The sequence below is a fragment of the Oncorhynchus clarkii genome, chromosome 28, assembly GCF_045791955.1.
Source record: "Oncorhynchus clarkii lewisi isolate Uvic-CL-2024 chromosome 28, UVic_Ocla_1.0, whole genome shotgun sequence".
In the NCBI taxonomy this organism is placed as follows: Eukaryota; Metazoa; Chordata; class Actinopteri; order Salmoniformes; family Salmonidae; genus Oncorhynchus; species Oncorhynchus clarkii.
Window position 1 is genome coordinate 40,131,810 of NC_092174.1, and position 17,838 is coordinate 40,149,647.

At 49.0% G+C, this 17,838-nt stretch overlaps 1 protein-coding gene across 2 annotated transcripts in view; it reads left to right on the forward strand.

Annotated features, from left to right (window-relative positions):
- The window catches only part of LOC139386957 (kin of IRRE-like protein 1), a 76,690-nt gene that overhangs the window by 49,004 nt on the left and 9,848 nt on the right, over positions 1–17,838 (forward strand). For both annotated transcript variants that reach the window (XM_071132867.1, XM_071132868.1), the window contains exons 3-9: positions 3,980–4,129; positions 4,552–4,709; positions 5,757–5,907; positions 6,266–6,371; positions 10,115–10,263; positions 13,386–13,513; positions 14,178–14,304. In XM_071132867.1, coding sequence (XP_070988968.1) covers positions 3,980–4,129; positions 4,552–4,709; positions 5,757–5,907; positions 6,266–6,371; positions 10,115–10,263; positions 13,386–13,513; positions 14,178–14,304 — 969 coding nt within the window. The remainder of the gene's footprint in view (positions 1–3,979; positions 4,130–4,551; positions 4,710–5,756; positions 5,908–6,265; positions 6,372–10,114; positions 10,264–13,385; positions 13,514–14,177; positions 14,305–17,838) is intronic.

Consider the following 17,838-nt stretch of genomic DNA (forward strand, 5'->3'; position numbering starts at 1 on the left):
CTCAGCCTGGCCCAGGTACCGTGTGCTGCAGGTATACATGTACAGTATCTCTCTCTCTGTCTCTCTCTGTCCTAGCCTGGCCCAGGTACCGTGTGCTGTAGGGTTACAGTATCTCTCTCTCTCTGTCTCTCTCTGTCCTAGCCTGGCCCAGGTACCGTGTGCTGTAGGGTTACAGTATCTCTCTCTCTGTCTCTCTCTGTCCTAGCCTGGCCCAGGTACCGTGTGCTGCAGGGGTACAGTATCTCTCTCTCTGTCTCTCTCTGTCTAGCCTGGCCCAGGTACCGTGTGCTGTAGGGTTGTCTCTCTCTGTCCTAGCCTGGCCCAGGTACCGTGTGCTGTAGGGTTACAGTATCTCTCTCTCTGTCTCTCTCTGTCCTAGCCTGGCCCAGGTACCGTGTGCTGCAGGGGTACAGTATCTCTCTCTCTGTCTCTCTCTGTCCTAGCCTGGCCCAGGTACCGTGTGCTGTAGGGTTACAGTATCTCTCTCTCTGTCTCTCTCTGTCCTAGCCTGGCCCAGGTACTGTGTGCTGCAGGGGTACAGTATCTCTCTCTCTGTCTCTCTCTGTCCTAGCCTGGCCCAGGTACCGTGTGCTGCAGGGGTACAGTATCTCTCTCTCTGTCCTAGCCTGGCCCAGGTACCGTGTGCTGCAGGGGTACAGTATCTCTCTCTCTGTCTCTCTCTGTCCTAGCCTGGCCCAGGTACCGTGTGCTGCAGGGGTACAGTATCTCTCTCTCTGTCTCTCTCTGTCCTAGCCTGGCCCAGGTACCGTGTGCTGCAGGGGTACAGTATCTCTCTCTCTGTCTCTCTCTGTCCTAGCCTGGCCCAGGTACCGTGTGCTGCAGGGTTACAGTATCTCTCTCTCTGTCTCTCTCTGTCCTAGCCTGGCCCAGGTACCGTGTGCTGCAGGGGTACAGTATCTCTCTCTCTGTCTCTCTCTGTCCTAGCCTGGCCCAGGTACCGTGTGCTGTAGGGTTACAGTATCTCTCTCTCTGTCTCTCTCTGTCCTAGCCTGGCCCAGGTACCGTGTGCTGCAGGGTTACAGTATCTCTCTCTCTGTCTCTCTCTGTCCTAGCCTGGCCCAGGTACCGTGTGCTACAGGGTTACAGTATCTCTCTCTCTCTGTCTCTCTCTGTCCTAGCCTGGCCCAGGTACCGTGTGCTGCAGGGGTACAGTATCTCTCTCTCTGTCTCTCTCTGTCCTAGCCTGGCCCAGGTACTGTGTGCTGCAGGTATACATGTACAGTATCTCTCTCTCTGTCTCTCTCTGTCCTAGCCTGGCCCAGGTACCGTGTGCTGCAGGGGTACAGTATCTCTCTCTGTCTCTCTCTGTCCTAGCCTGGCCCAGGTACTGTGTGCTGCAGGGGTACATGTACAGTATCTCTCTCTCTGTCTCTCTCTGTCCTAGCCTGGCCCAGGTACCGTGTGCTGCAGGGTTACAGTATCTCTCTCTCTCTTTGTCCTATCCTGGCCCAGGTACCGTGTGCTGCAGGGTTACAGTATCTCTCTCTCTGTCTCTCTCTGTCCTAGCCTGGCCCAGGTACCGTGTGCTACAGGGTTACAGTATCTCTCTCTCTCTGTCTCTCTCTGTCCTAGCCTGGCCCAGGTACCGTGTGCTGCAGGGGTACAGTATCTCTCTCTCTGTCCTAGCCTGGCCCAGGTACCGTGTGCTACAGGGTTACAGTATCTCTCTCTCTCTGTCTCTCTCTGTCCTAGCCTGGCCCAGGTACCGTGTGCTACAGGGTTACAGTATCTCTCTCTCTGTCTCTCTTTGTCCTAGCCTGGCCCAGGTACCGTGTGCTGCAGGGGTACAGTATCTCTCTCTCTGTCTCTCTCTGTCCTAGCCTGGCCCAGGTACCGTGTGCTGCAGGGGTACAGTATCTCTCTCTCTGTCTCTCTCTGTCCTAGCCTGGCCCAGGTACCGTGTGCTGCAGGGGTACAGTATCTCTCTCTCTGTCTCTCTCTGTCCTAGCCTGGCCCAGGTACCGTGTGCTGCAGGGGTACAGTATCTCTCTCAATTCTCTGTCTCTCTCTGTCCTAGCCTGGCCCAGGTACCGTGTGCTGCAGGGGTACAGTATCTCTCTCAATTCTCTGTCTCTCTCTGTCCTAGCCTGGCCCAGGTACCGTGTGCTGTAGGGTTACAGTATCTCTCTCTCTCTCTCTGTCCTAGCCTGGCCCAGGTACCATGTGCTGCAGGGGTACAGTATCTCTCTCTCTGTCTCTCTCTGTCCTAGCCTGGCCCAGGTACCGTGTGCTGCAGGGGTACAGTATCTCTCTCTCTGTCTCTCTCTGTCCTAGCCTGGCCCAGGTACCATGTGCTGCAGGGGTACAGTATCTCTCTCTCTGTCCTAGCCTGGCCCAGGTACCGTGTGCTGCAGGGGTACAGTATCTCTCTCTCTGTCTCTCTCTGTCCTAGCCTGGCCCAGGTACCGTGTGCTGCAGGGGTACAGTATCTCTCTCTCTGTCCTAGCCTGGCCCAGGTACCGTGTGCTGCAGGGTTACAGTATCTCTCTCTCTCTCTTTGTCCTAGCCTGGCCCAGGTACCGTGTGCTGCAGGGGTACAGTATCTCTCTCTCTGTCTCTCTCTGTCCTAGCCTGGCCCAGGTACCGTGTGCTGCAGGGGTACAGTATCTCTCTCTCTGTCTCTCTCTGTCCTAGCCTGGCCCAGGTACCGTGTGCTGCAGGGGTACAGTATCTCTCTCTCTGTCTCTCTCTGTCCTAGCCTGGCCCAGGTACCGTGTGCTGCAGGGGTACAGTATCTCTCTCTCTGTCCTAGCCTGGCCCAGGTACCGTGTGCTGCAGGGGTACAGTACCTCTCTCTCTGTCTCTCTCTGTCCTAGCCTGGCCCAGGTACTGTGTGCTGCAGGGGTACAGTATCTCTCTTTTTGTCTCTCTCTGTCCTAGCCTGGCCCAGGTACCGTGTGCTGCAGGGGTACAGTATCTCTCTCTCTGTCTCTCTTTGTCCTAGCCTGGCCCAGGTACCGTGTGCTACAGGGTTACAGTATCTCTCTCTCTGTCTCTCTTTGTCCTAGCCTGGCCCAGGTACCGTGTGCTGCAGGGGTACAGTATCTCTCTCTCTCTTTGTCATAGCCTGGCCCAGGTACCGTGTGCTACAGGGTTACAGTATCTCTCTCTCTGTCTCTCTTTGTCCTAGCCTGGCCCAGGTACCGTGTGCTGCAGGGTTACAGTATCTCTCTCTCTCTTTGTCCTATCCTGGCCCAGGTACCGTGTGCTGCAGGGTTACAGTATCTCTCTCTCTGTCTCTCTCTGTCCTAGCCTGGCCCAGGTACCGTGTGCTACAGGGTTACAGTATCTCTCTCTCTCTGTCTCTCTCTGTCCTAGCCTGGCCCAGGTACCGTGTGCTACAGGGTTACAGTACCTCTCTCTCTGTCTCTCTCTGTCCTAGCCTGGCCCAGGTACCGTGTGCTACAGGGTTACAGTATCTCTCTCTCTGTCTCTCTCTGTCCTAGCCTGGCCCAGGTACCGTGTGCTACAGGGTTACAGTATCTCTCTCTCTGTCTCTCTCTGTCCTAGCCTGGCCCAGGTACCGTGTGCTGCAGGGGTACAGTGTCTCTCTCTCTGTCTCTCTCTGTCCTAGCCTGGCCCAGGTACCGTGTGCTGTAGGGTTACAGTATCTCTCTCTCTGTCTCTCTCTGTCCTAGCCTGGCCCAGGTACCGTGTGCTGTAGGGTTACAGTATCTCTCTCTCTGTCTCTCTCTGTCCTAGCCTGGCCCAGGTACCGTGTGCTGTAGGGTTACAGTATCTCTCTCTCTGTCTCTCTCTGTCCTAGCCTGGCCCAGGTACCGTGTGCTACAGGGTTACAGTATCTCTCTCTCTGTCTCTCTCTGTCCTAGCCTGGCCCAGGTACCGTGTGCTGCAGGGGTACAGTGTCTCTCTCTCTGTCTCTCACTGTCCTAGCCTGGCCCAGGTACCGTGTGCTGTAGGGTTACAGTATCTCTCTCTCTGTCTCTCTCTGTCCTAGCCTGGCCCAGGTACCGTGTGCTGCGGGTGATAGACGTGGGCCAGTACAACCTGGAGATCTCTACTGCTGCTCTGTCTGATGACTCCCTGTATGAGTGCCAGGCCACGGAGGCTGCCCTGCGCTCCCGGAGAGCCAAACTCACCATCCTCAGTGAGTATCTATCTGTGTGTGTCCACTGCAGTGTGTGACTGTGTGTGTCCACTGCAGTGTTTGGCTGTGTGTGTCAAGAGTGAGTGTGTGTCCAGTGTGTGACTGTGTATTATTATGTGGAGTGTGTGTATCTAGTGCAGTCTGTGAGTGTATGTGTGTCAGTGTGTGTGTCCAGTGCAGTGTGTGACTGTACAGTATGTCTGTTGTAGTGTATATGCAGAGTGTGTGTTCATCTCTCTGCGTGTGTTGTAGTGTATATGCAGAGTGTGTGTGTTGTATTGTGTATATGCAGAGTGTGTGTGTTGTATTGTGTATATGCAGAGTGTGTGTGTTGTATTGTGTATATGCAGAGTGTGTGTTCATCTCTCTGCGTGTGTTGTAGTGTATACGCGGTGTGTGTGTTTTATTGTGTTGTCCTACAGTTCCTCCTGATGACCCAGTGATCGAGGGCTTTCCAGAGATCCTGCTGAGAGCCAATGCCTCGTACAACCTGAGCTGTGTGTCCCGCGGGGCCAAGCCACTGGCCCTCATCGAGTGGCAGCGGGATGGGGTGGCCCTGGAGGGAGCCTTTAGTACCACCGTGAGTCACACACAGATATGCAGACCGCTGCAGTGTTGACATATTTTATGTTTTATCACTAAATACACCTTTTGCTGGCTCCACCCCGTCCTCCCCCTCTCTCTCCCTTTTCTCCCTCTCCCCCTCTGTCTACCCCATCCTCCCCCTCTGTCTACCCCATCCTCCCCCTCTGTCTACCCCATCCTCCCCCTCTCTCTCCCTTTTCTCCCTCTCCCCCTCTGTCTACCCCATCCTCCCCCTCTGTCTACCCCATCCTCCCCCTCTGTCTACCCCATCCTCCCCCTCTGTCTACCCCATCCTCCCCCTCTGTCTACCCCATCCTCCCCCTCTCTCTCCCTTTTCTCCCTCTCCCCCTCTGTCTACCCCATCCTCCCCCTCTGTCTACCCCATCCTCCCCCTCTCTCTCCCTTTTCTCCCCCTCCCCCTCTGTCTACCCCATCCTCCCCCTCTGTCTACCCCATCCTCCCCCTCTGTCTACCCCATCCTCCCCCTCTGTCTACCCCATCCTCCCCCTCTGTCTACCCCATCCTCTCCCTCTGTCTACCTCCCCCTCCCCCTCTGTCTACCCCATCCTCCCCCTCTGTCTACCCCATCCTCTCCCTCTGTCTACCCCATCCTCCCCCTCTGTCTACCCCATCCTCCCCCTCTGTCTACCCCATCCTCATCCTCTGTCTACCCCATCCTCCCCCTCGCTCTCTCCTTCTCTCCCCTCTCTCTCTCCCTTTTCTCCCTCTTCCCCTCTGTCTACCCCATCCTCCCCCTTTGTCTACCCCATCCTCCCCCTCTGTCTACCCCATCCTCCCCCTCTGTCTACCCCATCCTCCCCCTCGCTTTCTCCCGCTCCCCCCTTTCTCTCTCCCTCTCCCCCCTCTCTATCTCTCTCCCCCTCTCTCCCCATCCCTCCCTCTCTCTACCCCATCCTCCCCCTCTCTCTCTACCCCCCCTCTCTCTCCCCCTCTCTCTACCTCATCCTCCCCCTCTCTCTCTCCTCCTCTCCCCTCTCTCTCTCCCTCTCCCCCTCTCTCTATCTCCCTCTCTCCACCCCAGGAGGTTCTCCCAGACAGAAAGAGAGTGACGACCCGGAGCTTTCTACCCATCATTCCAGAGGACAAAGACACGGGACGCAACTTTACCTGTGTGGCCAGCAACCGGGCTGTCCCCATGGGAAAACGCACCACCGTCACACTCAACGTCCACCGTAAGTGTGTTTGTGTGAGTGTGTGTGTGTTTGTGTGTGTGTGTGTGTGTGTGTGTGTGTGTGTGTGTGTGTGTGTGTGTGTGTGTGTGTGTGTGTGTGTGTGTGTGTGTGTGTGTGTGTGTGTGTGTGTGTGGTGGGTGGTTGGAGGGTGTGTATGTTAATAGTTTTAAGGTATGAGTGTGTGACTGTGTTTCAGGTTTATTTAATCCCTCATTCTTCCTCCCTCCCTCCCTTCCTTCCTTCCTTCCTTCCTTCCTTCCTTCCTTCCTTCCTTCCTTCCTTCCTTCCTTCCTTCCTTCCTTCCTTCCCTTACTTCCTTCCTTCCTTCCCTCCCTCCCTCCCTCCCTCCCTCCTGCAGACCCCCCCAAGGTGAATCTCTCCATGGAGCCACAGTCCGTTTTGGAGGGAGAGAGAGTCACCTTCTCCTGCCAGGCCACCGCCAACCCCCCCATCATGGGCATCCGGTCAGTGGGAGTCTGTTGGATAAGTGTGTTTTCTGGGTGGTGTTCAGGGGTGTGTTTGCTGGGTGGTATTCAGTAGTGTGTTTGAAAGATGGTATTCAGTAGTGTGTTTGCTGGGTGGTATTCAGTAGTGTGTTTGATGGGGGGTATTCAGTAATGTGTTTGGGTGGTATTCAATTGTGTGTTTAATGGGTGGTATTCAGTAGTGAATTTGAAAGGTGGTATTCAGTAGTGTGTTTGCTGGGTGGTATTCAGTAGTGTGTTTGATGGGGGGTATTCAGTAATGTGTTTGATGGGTGGTATTCAGTAGTGTGTTTGCTAGGTGGTATTCAGTAGTGTGTTTGCTAGGTGGTATTCAGTAGTGTGTTTGATGGGTGGTGGGTGGTATTCAGTAGTGTCTTTGATGGGTGGTATTCAAATCAAATCAAATCAAATTTTATTTGTCACATACACATGGTTAGCAGATGTTAATGCGAGTGTAGCGAAATGCTTGTGCTTCTAGTTCCGACAATGCAGTAATAACCAACAAGTAATCTAGCTAACAATTCCAAAACTACTACCTTATAGACACAAGTGTAAGGGGATAAAGAATATGTACATAAATATATATGAATGAGTGATGGTACAGAGCGGCATAGGCAAGATAGGGGAGATAGTGTGTTTGATGGGTGGTATTCATTAGTGTGCACTGTAGCAGCAAAACATAACAACATACTTTGTAACAGAATCCCAAAAACAAGCATTTCCCTGTTTGTTCGTTTTCTTCTACTTGGTGTCTAGTGAATACTACCTGTGATAGTGTGTCTGTTAGTGTGTCTGTTAGTGGGTCTGTTAGTGTGTCTGTTAGTGTGTCTGTTAGTGTGTCTGATAGTGTGTCTGTTAGTGTGTCTGTTAATGTGTCTGTTAGTGTGTCTGTTAGTGTGTCTGTTAGTGTGTCTGATAGTGTGTCTGTTAATGGGTCTGTTGGTGGGCCTGTTAGTGTGTCTGTTAATGGGCCTGTTAGTGTGTCTGTTAATGGGCCTGTTAGTGTGTCTGTTAATGTGCGTCTAGTGAATACTACCTGTGATAGTGTGTCTGTTAGTGTGTCTGTTCGTGTGTCTGTTAGTGTGTCTGTTAATGGGCCTGTTAGTGTGTCTGTTAATGGGACTGTTAGTGTGTCTGTTAATGGGCCTGTTAGTGTGTCTGTTAGTGTGTCTGTTAGTGTGTCTGTTAATGGGCCTGTTAGTGTGTCTGTTAATGGGCCTGTTAGTGTGTCTCTTAATGGGCCTGTTAGTGTGTCTGTTAATGTGCGTCTAGTGAATACTACCTGTGATAGTGTGTCTGTTAGTGTGTCTGTTAATGGGCCTGTTAGTGTGTCTGTTAATGGGCCTGTTAGTGTGTCTGTTAGTGTGTCTGTTAATGTGTCTGTTAATGGGCCTGTTAGTGTGTCTGTTAATGGGCCTGTTAGTGTGTCTGTTAATGTGCGTCTAGTGAATACTACCTGTGATAGTGTGTCTGTTCGTGTGTCTGTTAGTGTGTCTGTTAATGGGCCTGTTAGTGTGTCTGTTAATGGGCCTGTTAGTGTGTCTGTTAATGTGTCTGTTAATGGGCCTGTTAGTGTGTCTGTTAATGGGCCTGTTAGTGTGTCTGTTAATGTGCGTCTAGTGAATACTACCTGTGATAGTGTGTCTGTTCGTGTGTCTGTTAGTGTGTCTGTTAATGGGCCTGTTAGTGTGTCTGTTAATGGGCCTGTTAGTGTGTCTGTTAATGGGCCTGTTAGTGTGTCTGTTAATGTGCGTCTAGTGAATACTACCTGTGATAGTGTGTCTGATAGTGTGTCTGATAGTGTGTCTGATAGTGTGTCTGATAGTCTGTCTGCTGGTGTGTCTGATAATGTGCGTCTAGTGAATACTACCTGTGATAGTGTGTCTGATAGTGTGTCTGATAGTCTGTCTGTTGGTGTGTCTGATAGTCTGTCTGTTGGTGTGTCTGATACTGTGTCTGTTAGTGTGTCTGATAGTGTGTCTGATAGTCTGTCTGTTGGTGTGTCTGATAGTCTGTCTGTTGGTGTGTCTGATAGTGTGTCTGATAGTGTGTCTGATAGTGTGTCTGTTGGTGTGTCTGATAGTGTGTCTGATAGTGTGTCTGATAGTGTGTCTGATAGTCTGTCTGTTAGTCTATCTGTTGGTGTGTCTGATAGTGTGTCTGTTAGTGTGTCTGATAGTGTGTCTGATAGTGTGTCTGATAGTGTGTCTGATAATGTGCGTCTAGTGAATACTACCTGTGATAGTGTGTCTGATAGTGTGTCTGATAGTCTGTCTGTTGGTGTGTCTGATAGTCTGTCTGTTGGTGTGTCTGATAGTGTGTCTGTTAGTGTGTCTGATAGTGTGTCTGATAGTCTGTCTGTTGGTGTGTCTGATAGTGTGTCTGATAGTGTGTCTGTTAGTGTGTCTGATAGTGTGTCTGATAGTGTGTCTGATAGTGTGTCTGATAGTGTGTCTGATAGTGTGTCTGTTAGTGTGTCTGTTAGTGTGTCTGATAGTGTGTCTGATAGTGTGTCTGATAGTGTGTCTGATAGTGTGTCTGTTAGTGTGTCTGATAGTGTGTCTGTTAGTGTGTCTGATAGTGTGTCTGTTGGTGTGTCTGATAGTGTGTCTGATAGTGTGTCTGATAGTGTGTCTGATAGTGTGTCTGTTAGTGTGTCTGATAGTGTGTCTGATAGTGTGTCTGATAGTGTGTCTGTTGGTGTGTCTGATAGTGTGTCTGATAGTGTGTCTGATAGTGTGTCTGTTAGTGTGTCTGATAGTGTGTCTGATAGTGTGTCTGATAGTGTGTCTGTTGGTGTGTCTGATAGTGTGTCTGATAGTCTGTCTGTTGGTGTGTCTGATAGTCTGTCTGTTGGTGTGTCTGATAGTGTGTCTGATAGTGTGTCTGTTAGTGTGTCTATTAGTGTGTCTGTTAGTGTGTCTGTTAGTGTGTCTGATAGTGTGTCTGATAGTGTGTCTGATAGTGTGTCTGTTAGTGTGTCTGATAGTGTGTCTGTTAGTGTGTCTGTTGGTGTGTCTGATAGTGTGTCTGATAGTGTGTCTGATAGTGTGTCTGTTGGTGTGTCTGATAGTGTGTCTGATAGTGTGTCTGATAGTGTGTCTGATAGTGTGTCTGATAGTGTGTCTGTTAGTGTGTCTGATAGTGTGTCTGATAGTTTGTCTGATAGTGTGTCTGTTGGTGTGTCTGATAGTGTGTCTGATAGTGTGTCTGTTGGTGTGTCTGATAGTGTGTCTTATAGTGTGTCTGATAGTGTGTCTGTTGGTGTGTATGATAGTGTATCTGATAGTGTGTCTGATAGTGTGTCTGTTAGTGTGTCTGATAGTGTGTCTGATAGTGTGTCTGATAGTGTGTCTGATAGTGTGTCTGTTAGTGTGTCTGATGGTGTGTCTGTTGGTGTGTCTGATAGTGTGTCTGATAGTGTGTCTGATAGTGTGTCTGTTGGTGTGTCTGATAGTGTGTCTGATAGTGTGTCTGATAGTGTGTCTGATAGTGTGTCTGTTAGTGTGTCTGATAGTGTTTCTGATAGTGTGTCTGTTAGTGTGTCTGATAGTCTGTCTGTTGGTGTGTCTGATAGTGTGTCTGTTAGTGTGTCTGATAGTGTGTCTGTTAGTGTGTCTGTTAGTGTGTCTGATAGTGTGTCTGATAGTGTGTGTCTATGATATGTGAACATATAAGATGTGTTGATGAGGCTGTTCCACCTGTGTGTGTGTCTCTCTCAGGTGGGCGAAGGGTGGTGTTCTCCTGGAGGGGATGAGAGACAGTGTGTTTGTGACTACAGCAGACCATTCCTTCCACACCGAGCCTGTCTCCTGCTCAGTCTTTAACGCTGTGGGACACACCAACCTCAGCATCCTGGTCAACGTACACTGTGAGTCTGACCATTAGATAGATTTGATTGTCCTCCGAAGAGGAAATTCATTTCCACAGCTCATACATTTACATGTGAAGACCAACATCACCCAGACATGACATTTCTAGTTCCATACCTCCAGATAAACAGGCAGGAGACTGAGACAGCATAGCATATTAGTCTGTCTGTTTGTCTGCTTTCTTGTCTACTGTGTCTGTCTTTCTGTCCGTCCGTCAGTTCGTCTGCCTGTATACCTGTCTTCCTGTGTCTTCCTACTACCGCATCACAGGAGGTTGGTGGCACCTTAATTGGGGAGGACGGGCTCGTGGTAATGGCTGGAGAGGGACAGGTGGAATGGTATCCAATACATCAAACACACGGTTTCCATGGTTTCCATGTGTTTGATGCCGTTCCATTCACTCTGTTCCAGCCATTATTATGAGCCGTTCTCCCCTCAGCAGCCTCCACTGTACAGTATCAATCATTTTACCTGCAGTTGTGCTGCTCCTGGCTCATCCTCAGGTGAGGTCCCCTTTTCATTAGGTGTTTCGACGATTCTCACTACACCTTCCAAAGGTTGTGATGATTGTGTTGATTAGGCCCGAACTGAGCCAGGTGGCTTAACCCCTGCTCCCCCCACTTCAGCCACAGCCAATGTGATGCTCTCTCTACCTCCTGCCCAGCTGTGCGATCTTCTTCCTCTGTGCTCCTTTTACTCTGAGGATACTTAGTGCCCTCCACAGAAACTGACCTGGGAAACCTCTTGCCCCAACCTCCACTGGCAGGCCTTCCTTTCCCTTGTCTGTACAGTGCCTGGTACTTCCTCAATCCTCTCCTCCCATGGAACCGTCAGCTCAAGCATTATGATGTTCTTTATGCTCCTCAGCCAGATCAACAGATCTACGGTGTATTCAGAAAGTATTCAGATTCTGCGGCCTCCCGGGTGGCGCAGTGGTTAAGGGCGCTGTACTGCAGCGCCAGCTGTGCCATCAGAGTCCTGGGTTCGCGCCCAGGCTCTGTCGTAACCGGCCGCGACCGGGAGGTCCGTGGGGCGACGCACAATTGGCCTAGCGTCGCCCGGGTTAGGGAGGGCTTGGTCGGTAGGGGTGTCCTTGTCTCATCGCGCACCAGCGACTCCTGTGGCGGGCTGGGCGCAGTGTACGCTAGCCAAGGTGGCCAGGTGCACGGTGTTTCCTCCGGCGCATTGCTGCGGCTGGCTTCCGGGTTGGATGTGCGCTGTGTTAAAGAAGCAGCGGCTTGGTTGGTTGTGTATCGGAGGACGCATGACTTTCAACCTTCGTCTCTCCCGAGCCCGTACGGGAGTTGTAGCGATGAGACAAGATAGTAGCTACTACAACAATTGGATACTATGAAATTGGGGAGAAAAAGGGGTAAAATTCAACAAAAAAAAAATCAAAAATTAAAAAAAAGAAAGTATTCAGATTCCTACTTTCTCCACATTTTGTTACATTACAGCCTTATTCTGAAACGGATTAAATATATATATTTTTTTTCCCTCACACACAATACCTCATAATGACAAAGCAAAAACAGGTTTTTAGACATTTTTGCAAATGGATGAATAAAAATCCACGGAAATATAACATTTACATAAGTATTCAGACCCTTTACTCTGTACTTTGTTGAAGCACCTTTGACAGTGATTACAGCATGGAGTCGTCTTGGGTTTGACACTACAAGCTTGGAACATCTGTATTTGGGGAGTTTCTCCCATTCTTCTCTGCAGATCTTCAAGCTCTGTCAGGTTGGATGGGGAGCGGCGCTGCACAGATATTTTCAGGTCTCTCCAGAGATGTTCGGGCTCTGGCTGGGCCACTCAAGGACATTCAAAGACTTGTCCCAAAGCCACTCCTGCGTTGTCTTTGTGTGCTTAGGGTCATTGTCCTGTTGGAAGGGGAACCTTCGCCCCGGTCTGAGGTCCTGAGCACTCTGGAGCAGGTTTTCATCAAGGATCTTGCTATACTTTCCCTGATGCTGCCACCACCATACTTCACCGTAGGGATGGTGCCAAGTTTCCTCCAGACGTGATGCTTTGCATTGAGGTCAAAGAGTTCAATCTTGGTTTCAGACCAGAGAGGAGCAGGTTTTCCTTGTTTCTCATGGTCTGAGAGTCCTTTAGGTGCCCTTTGGCAAACTTCAAGCGGGCTGTCATGTGCCTTTTACTTAGGAGTGGCTTCCGTCTGGCCACTCTGCCATAAAGGCCTGATTGGTAGAATGCTGCAGTTGGTTGTTCTTCTGGAAGGTTCTCCCATATCCACAGAGGAACTCTAGAGCTCTGTCAGAGTGACCATCTGGTTCTTGGTCACCTCCCTGACCAAGGCCCTTCTCCCCCGATTGCTCAGTTTTGCCTAGCGGCCAGCTCTAGAAAGAGTCTTGGTGGTTCCGAACTTCTTCCATTTAAGAATGATGGAGGCCACTGTGTTCTTGGGGACCTACAGTGCTGCAGAAATGTTTTGGTACCCTTCCCTAAATCTGTGCCTCGACACAATCTTGTCTCTGAGCTCTACGGACAATTCCTTCGACGTCATGCCGGGGTTTTTCTCTGACGTGCATTGTCAACTGTGGGACCTTATATAAACAAGTGTGTGCCTTTCCGAATCATGTCCAATCAATTATATTTTTAATTTACCACAGGACTCCAATCAAGTTGTAGAAACATCTCAAGGATGATCAATGGAAACAGGATGCACCTCAGCTCAATTTCGAGTATCATAGGAAAGGGTCTGAATACTTATGTAAATAAGCTATTTCTGTTTTTTATCGTTAATAAATGTACAACATTTTCTAAAAACGTGTTTTCACTTTGGGGTATTGTGTGTAGATTTTATACCAAAGCTAAATATTTAATACATTTTAGAATAAGACTGTAATGTCACAAAATGTGGAAAAAGTCAAGGGGTCTGAATACCTTCTGAAAGCACTGCATCTACTATGTCTGTCTGTCTGTCTGTCTGTCTGTCTGTCTGTCTGTCTGTCTGTCTGTCTGTCTGTCTGTCTGTCTGTCTGTCTGTCTGTCTGTCTGTCTGTCTCCTATACTTGTCTGTCCATCTGTCTCTACTATATACATATATTGGTCTGTCTATATACCTGTCTAACTACTGTATCTGTCTGTCTGTCAGATGGTCCTATCCTGAAGGGGGCGCCCACGCCGATTACGGTGGACATTGACTCTGACGCCAAACTCAACTGCAAGTGGACCGGGAACCCTCCTCTTACACTGACCTGGACCAAGAAGGGCTCTAGCATGGTGAGAACTGACCAGTCCTATGCTATAGATCCTCGCTTTGGGTCAATTCCTTTTCAATAAAGTCAATTCAGGAAGTGAACTGAAATGATTTTTCTCAATGCATGTCTATGATCATTTTTTGGAAGAAATTGGAATTTCGGTATACTTCCTGAATTTACTGGAATTGAAGTGGAATTGACCCCTACTCTGCTGCTCTCCCAGAAACCCCATATCCTGAAGCCCTTATCCATGCTACAAGTGCTTGAATTGGAGTGAAATAGGTGCTGGATGTAACTTATTTTGGATGCCGGTACTCTTTACATTTAGGTGCTGGTAATCATCATATTTTTAAGTCAATATTGCCGTTACTCAGCGTTGAACCTTGTCCCTCCTGTACTTCATACTCACTCCAACCCTAAGACTACCCCCCCCCCCCCCTGCCCAGTTGGGTTTTAAACCCTCCTAATGTTGAACTCCTAACCTGTTCCATAAATATTTTATTAATGCATTATAGCGAATTAAGAACAACTACAGGAACTTTAATGGAGCCTGCGGCTGTGAAAATCAACATGTTTTATGAATTAAATATCTCGCTCTCTCCTTTTACAACTCGCTTCCATCAAACCTCCCTCCCTCGTGTGTGTGTGTGTGTGTGTGTGTGTGTGTGTGTGTGTACTGCTCTCAGGTCCTCAGTAACAACGAGGAGCTGGTCCTGAAGTCAGTGAGCCAGGTGGATGCGGGGCAGTACGTGTGTAAGGCCATCGTCCCCAGGATCGGAGTGGGAGAGACTGAGGTCACTCTTACAGTCAACGGTCAGTTACAGCACAGCTGTGTACAGTACACATGCACACACACACGTGCACACACACACACACACACACGCACGCGCACGCACGCACGCATGCACGCACGCACACATACACACGCAAGTGCGCGCACACACGCACACACACACGCACACACACACACACACACACGCGCGCGCGCACGCGCGCACACACACGCACACACACACACACACACACACACCCACACACACACACACACACACACACACACACACACACACACACACACACACACACACACACACACACACACACACACACAGCACAGTGTCACTTCTAACATGAATATCCTTTTGATTCTACTGTTACTACTTCTGGGCCCTGGGACCATGTGAACACATCCTCATTTAAAAGACTAATAATTTCCCACAAGTTTTGCTATCTGTTTATTTATGTATAGGGCTCTGGTAATCTTTTAGTCCGTGCTTTTTACATTTTTAACTCTTTGCCATTTTGAAGCCTTTTTTCGTATTAATATATTTAATTGAAAATAAATGTAAACATTTTGAAGAAACAGTGTATTCTATGGCGCAGAGGGCAGATGCTCGTTGTCTGCAGTGAGAAGCTGTCTACCGCAGGACTATGAAGTATCATGACATAGAGATCTCATCCCACCATTTTACATGAAACAGTTAAGTGTCTAGCAATTGACTTTTTTTGTCTGAGTTGCTATTGGCTAAAGAGGTAATTGTAGGTCTCGCCCACTAATTGAGCTAATGAGCTACACCTGTTTAAATGTTTATGGGAGTGTACCGGGGAATGAGAGTGGTAAGCAACGATAGACCAGTCAGGATTATTATTTGATTCTAATAATCTTTTAGTCCTTGTTTTTCCCATTTTAACTCTTTGCCATTTTGAAGCCTTTTTTCTATTTATATATTGAAAATTAATATCAACGTTTGGAAGAAACCGTTTCAGTTCTTTTAGTAAAACAATTTTTTTGTGAAGGACATCGGCCGTCCCCGTCAACAGGCCCACATTCAAAAAGGGTCTCAGAGTAGAAGTGCTGATCTGGGATCAGGGCCCCTTTGTCAATTTATTGTAATCTAAAAAGGCAACAATTATCCTAGATCAGCGCTACTACTCTGAGATGCTAAGGGGACGATTCAGTCGTTATTCAATCTCCACCCCAAACGAATAACTGATGAATATCATGCTATTCTCATGCTTAAGTTCAATGTCAGAATACAGTAGAGAGAGAAGTGCATAATAAGGGAATCATTCCCCCGAGTTTAACTCAAGTCAGAATTCCCCCCCTAAATGAATACAGGCCCTGATACTACTGCTATGTTACAACTAGATGGTCATTTACTGTGAATAAACATGGTGGGACTTTCTATAACTCTTTACATTTGTTTTTGTGGCAGTGGATAGGGAGGCCTGAACATGTGAACGTTGGTTTGGTGTATCTAGCTTGGCAGTGGATAGGATGGCCTGAACATGTGAACGTTGGTTTGGTGTATCTAGCTTGGCAGTGGATAGGAAGGCCTGAACATGTGAACGTTGGTTTGGTGTATCTAGCTTGGCAGTGGATAGGAAGGCCTGAACATGTGAACGTTGGTTTGGTGTATCTAGCTTGGCAGTGGATAGGAAGGCCTGAACATGTGAACGTTGGTTTGGTGTATCTAGCTTGGCAGTGGATAGGATGGCCTGAACATGTGAACGTTAGTTTGGTGTATCTAGCTTGGCAGTGGATAGGATGGCCTGAACATGTGAACGTTGGTTTGGTGTATCTAGCTTGGCAGTGGATAGGAAGGCCTGAACATGTGAACGTTGGTTTGGTGTATCTAGCTTGGCAGTGGATAGGATGGCCTGAACATGTGAACGTTAGTTTGGTGTATCTAGCTTGGCAGTGGATAGGATGGCCTGAACATGTGAACGTTAGTTTGGTGTATCTAGCTTGGCAGTGGATAGGAAGGCCTGAACATGTGAACGTTGGTTTGGTGTATCTAGCTTGGCAGTGGATAGGATGGCCTGAACATGTGAACGTTAGTTTGGTGTATCTAGCTTGGCAGTGGATAGGAAGGCCTGAACATGTGAACGTTGGTTTGGTGTATCTAGCTTGGCAGTGGATAGGAAGGCCTGAACATGTGAACGTTGGTTTGGTGTATCTAGCTTGGCAGTGGATAGGAAGGCCTGAACATGTGAACGTTGGTTTGGTGTATCTAGCTTGGCAGTGGATAGGAAGGCCTGAACATGTGAACGTTGGTTTGGTGTATCTAGCTTGGCAGTGGATAGGATGGCCTGAACATGTGAACGTTGGTTTGGTGTATCTAGCTTGGCAGTGGATAGGAAGGCCTGAACATGTGAACGTTGGTTTGGTGTATCTAGCTTGGCAGTGGATAGGAAGGCCTGAACATGTGAACGTTGGTTTGGTGTATCTAGCTTGGCAGTGGATAGGATGGCCTGAACATGTGAACGTTGGTTTGGTGTATCTAGCTTGGCAGTGGATAGGAAGGCCTGAACATGTGAACGTTGGTTTGGTGTATCTAGCTTGGCAGTGGATAGGAAGGCCTGAACATGTGAACGTTGGTTTGGTGTATCTAGCTTGGCAGTGGATAGGAAGGCCTGAACATGTGAACGTTGGTTTGGTGTATCTAGCTTGGCAGTGGATAGGATGGCCTGAACATGTGAACGTTGGTTTGGTGTATCTAGCTTGGCAGTGGATAGGAAGGCCTGAACATGTGAACGTTGGTTTGGTGTATCTAGCTTGGCAGTGGATAGGAAGGCCTGAACATGTGAACGTTGGTTTGGTGTATCTAGCTTGGCAGTGGATAGGAAGGCCTGAACATGTGAACGTTGGTTTGGTGTATCTAGCTTGGCAGTGGATAGGATGGCCTGAACATGTGAACGTTGGTTTGGTGTATCTAGCTTGGCAGTGGATAGGATGGCCTGAACATGTGAACGTTGGTTTGGTGTATCTAGCTTGGCAGTGGATAGGAAGGCCTGAACATGTGAACGTTGGTTTGGTGTATCTAGCTTGGCAGTGGATAGGAAGGCCTGAACATGTGAACGTTGGTTTGGTGTATCTAGCTTGGCAGTGGATAGGAAGGCCTGAACATGTGAACGTTGGTTTGGTGTATCTAGCTTGGCAGTGGATAGGAAGGCCTGAACATGTGAACGTTGGTTTGGTGTATCTAGCTTGGCAGTGGATAGGAAGGCCTGAACATGTGAACGTTGGTTTGGTGTATCTAGCTTGGCAGTGGATAGGATGGCCTGAACATGTGAACGTTGGTTTGGTGTATCTAGCTTGGCAGTGGATAGGAAGGCCTGAACATGTGAACGTTGGTTTGGTGTATCTAGCTTGGCAGTGGATAGGAAGGCCTGAACATGTGAACGTTGGTTTGGTGTATCTAGCTTGGCAGTGGATAGGAAGGCCTGAACATGTGAACGTTGGTTTGGTGTATCTAGCTTGGCAGTGGATAGGATGGCCTGAACATGTGAACGTTGGTTTGGTGTATCTAGCTTGGCAGTGGATAGGATGGCCTGAACATGTGA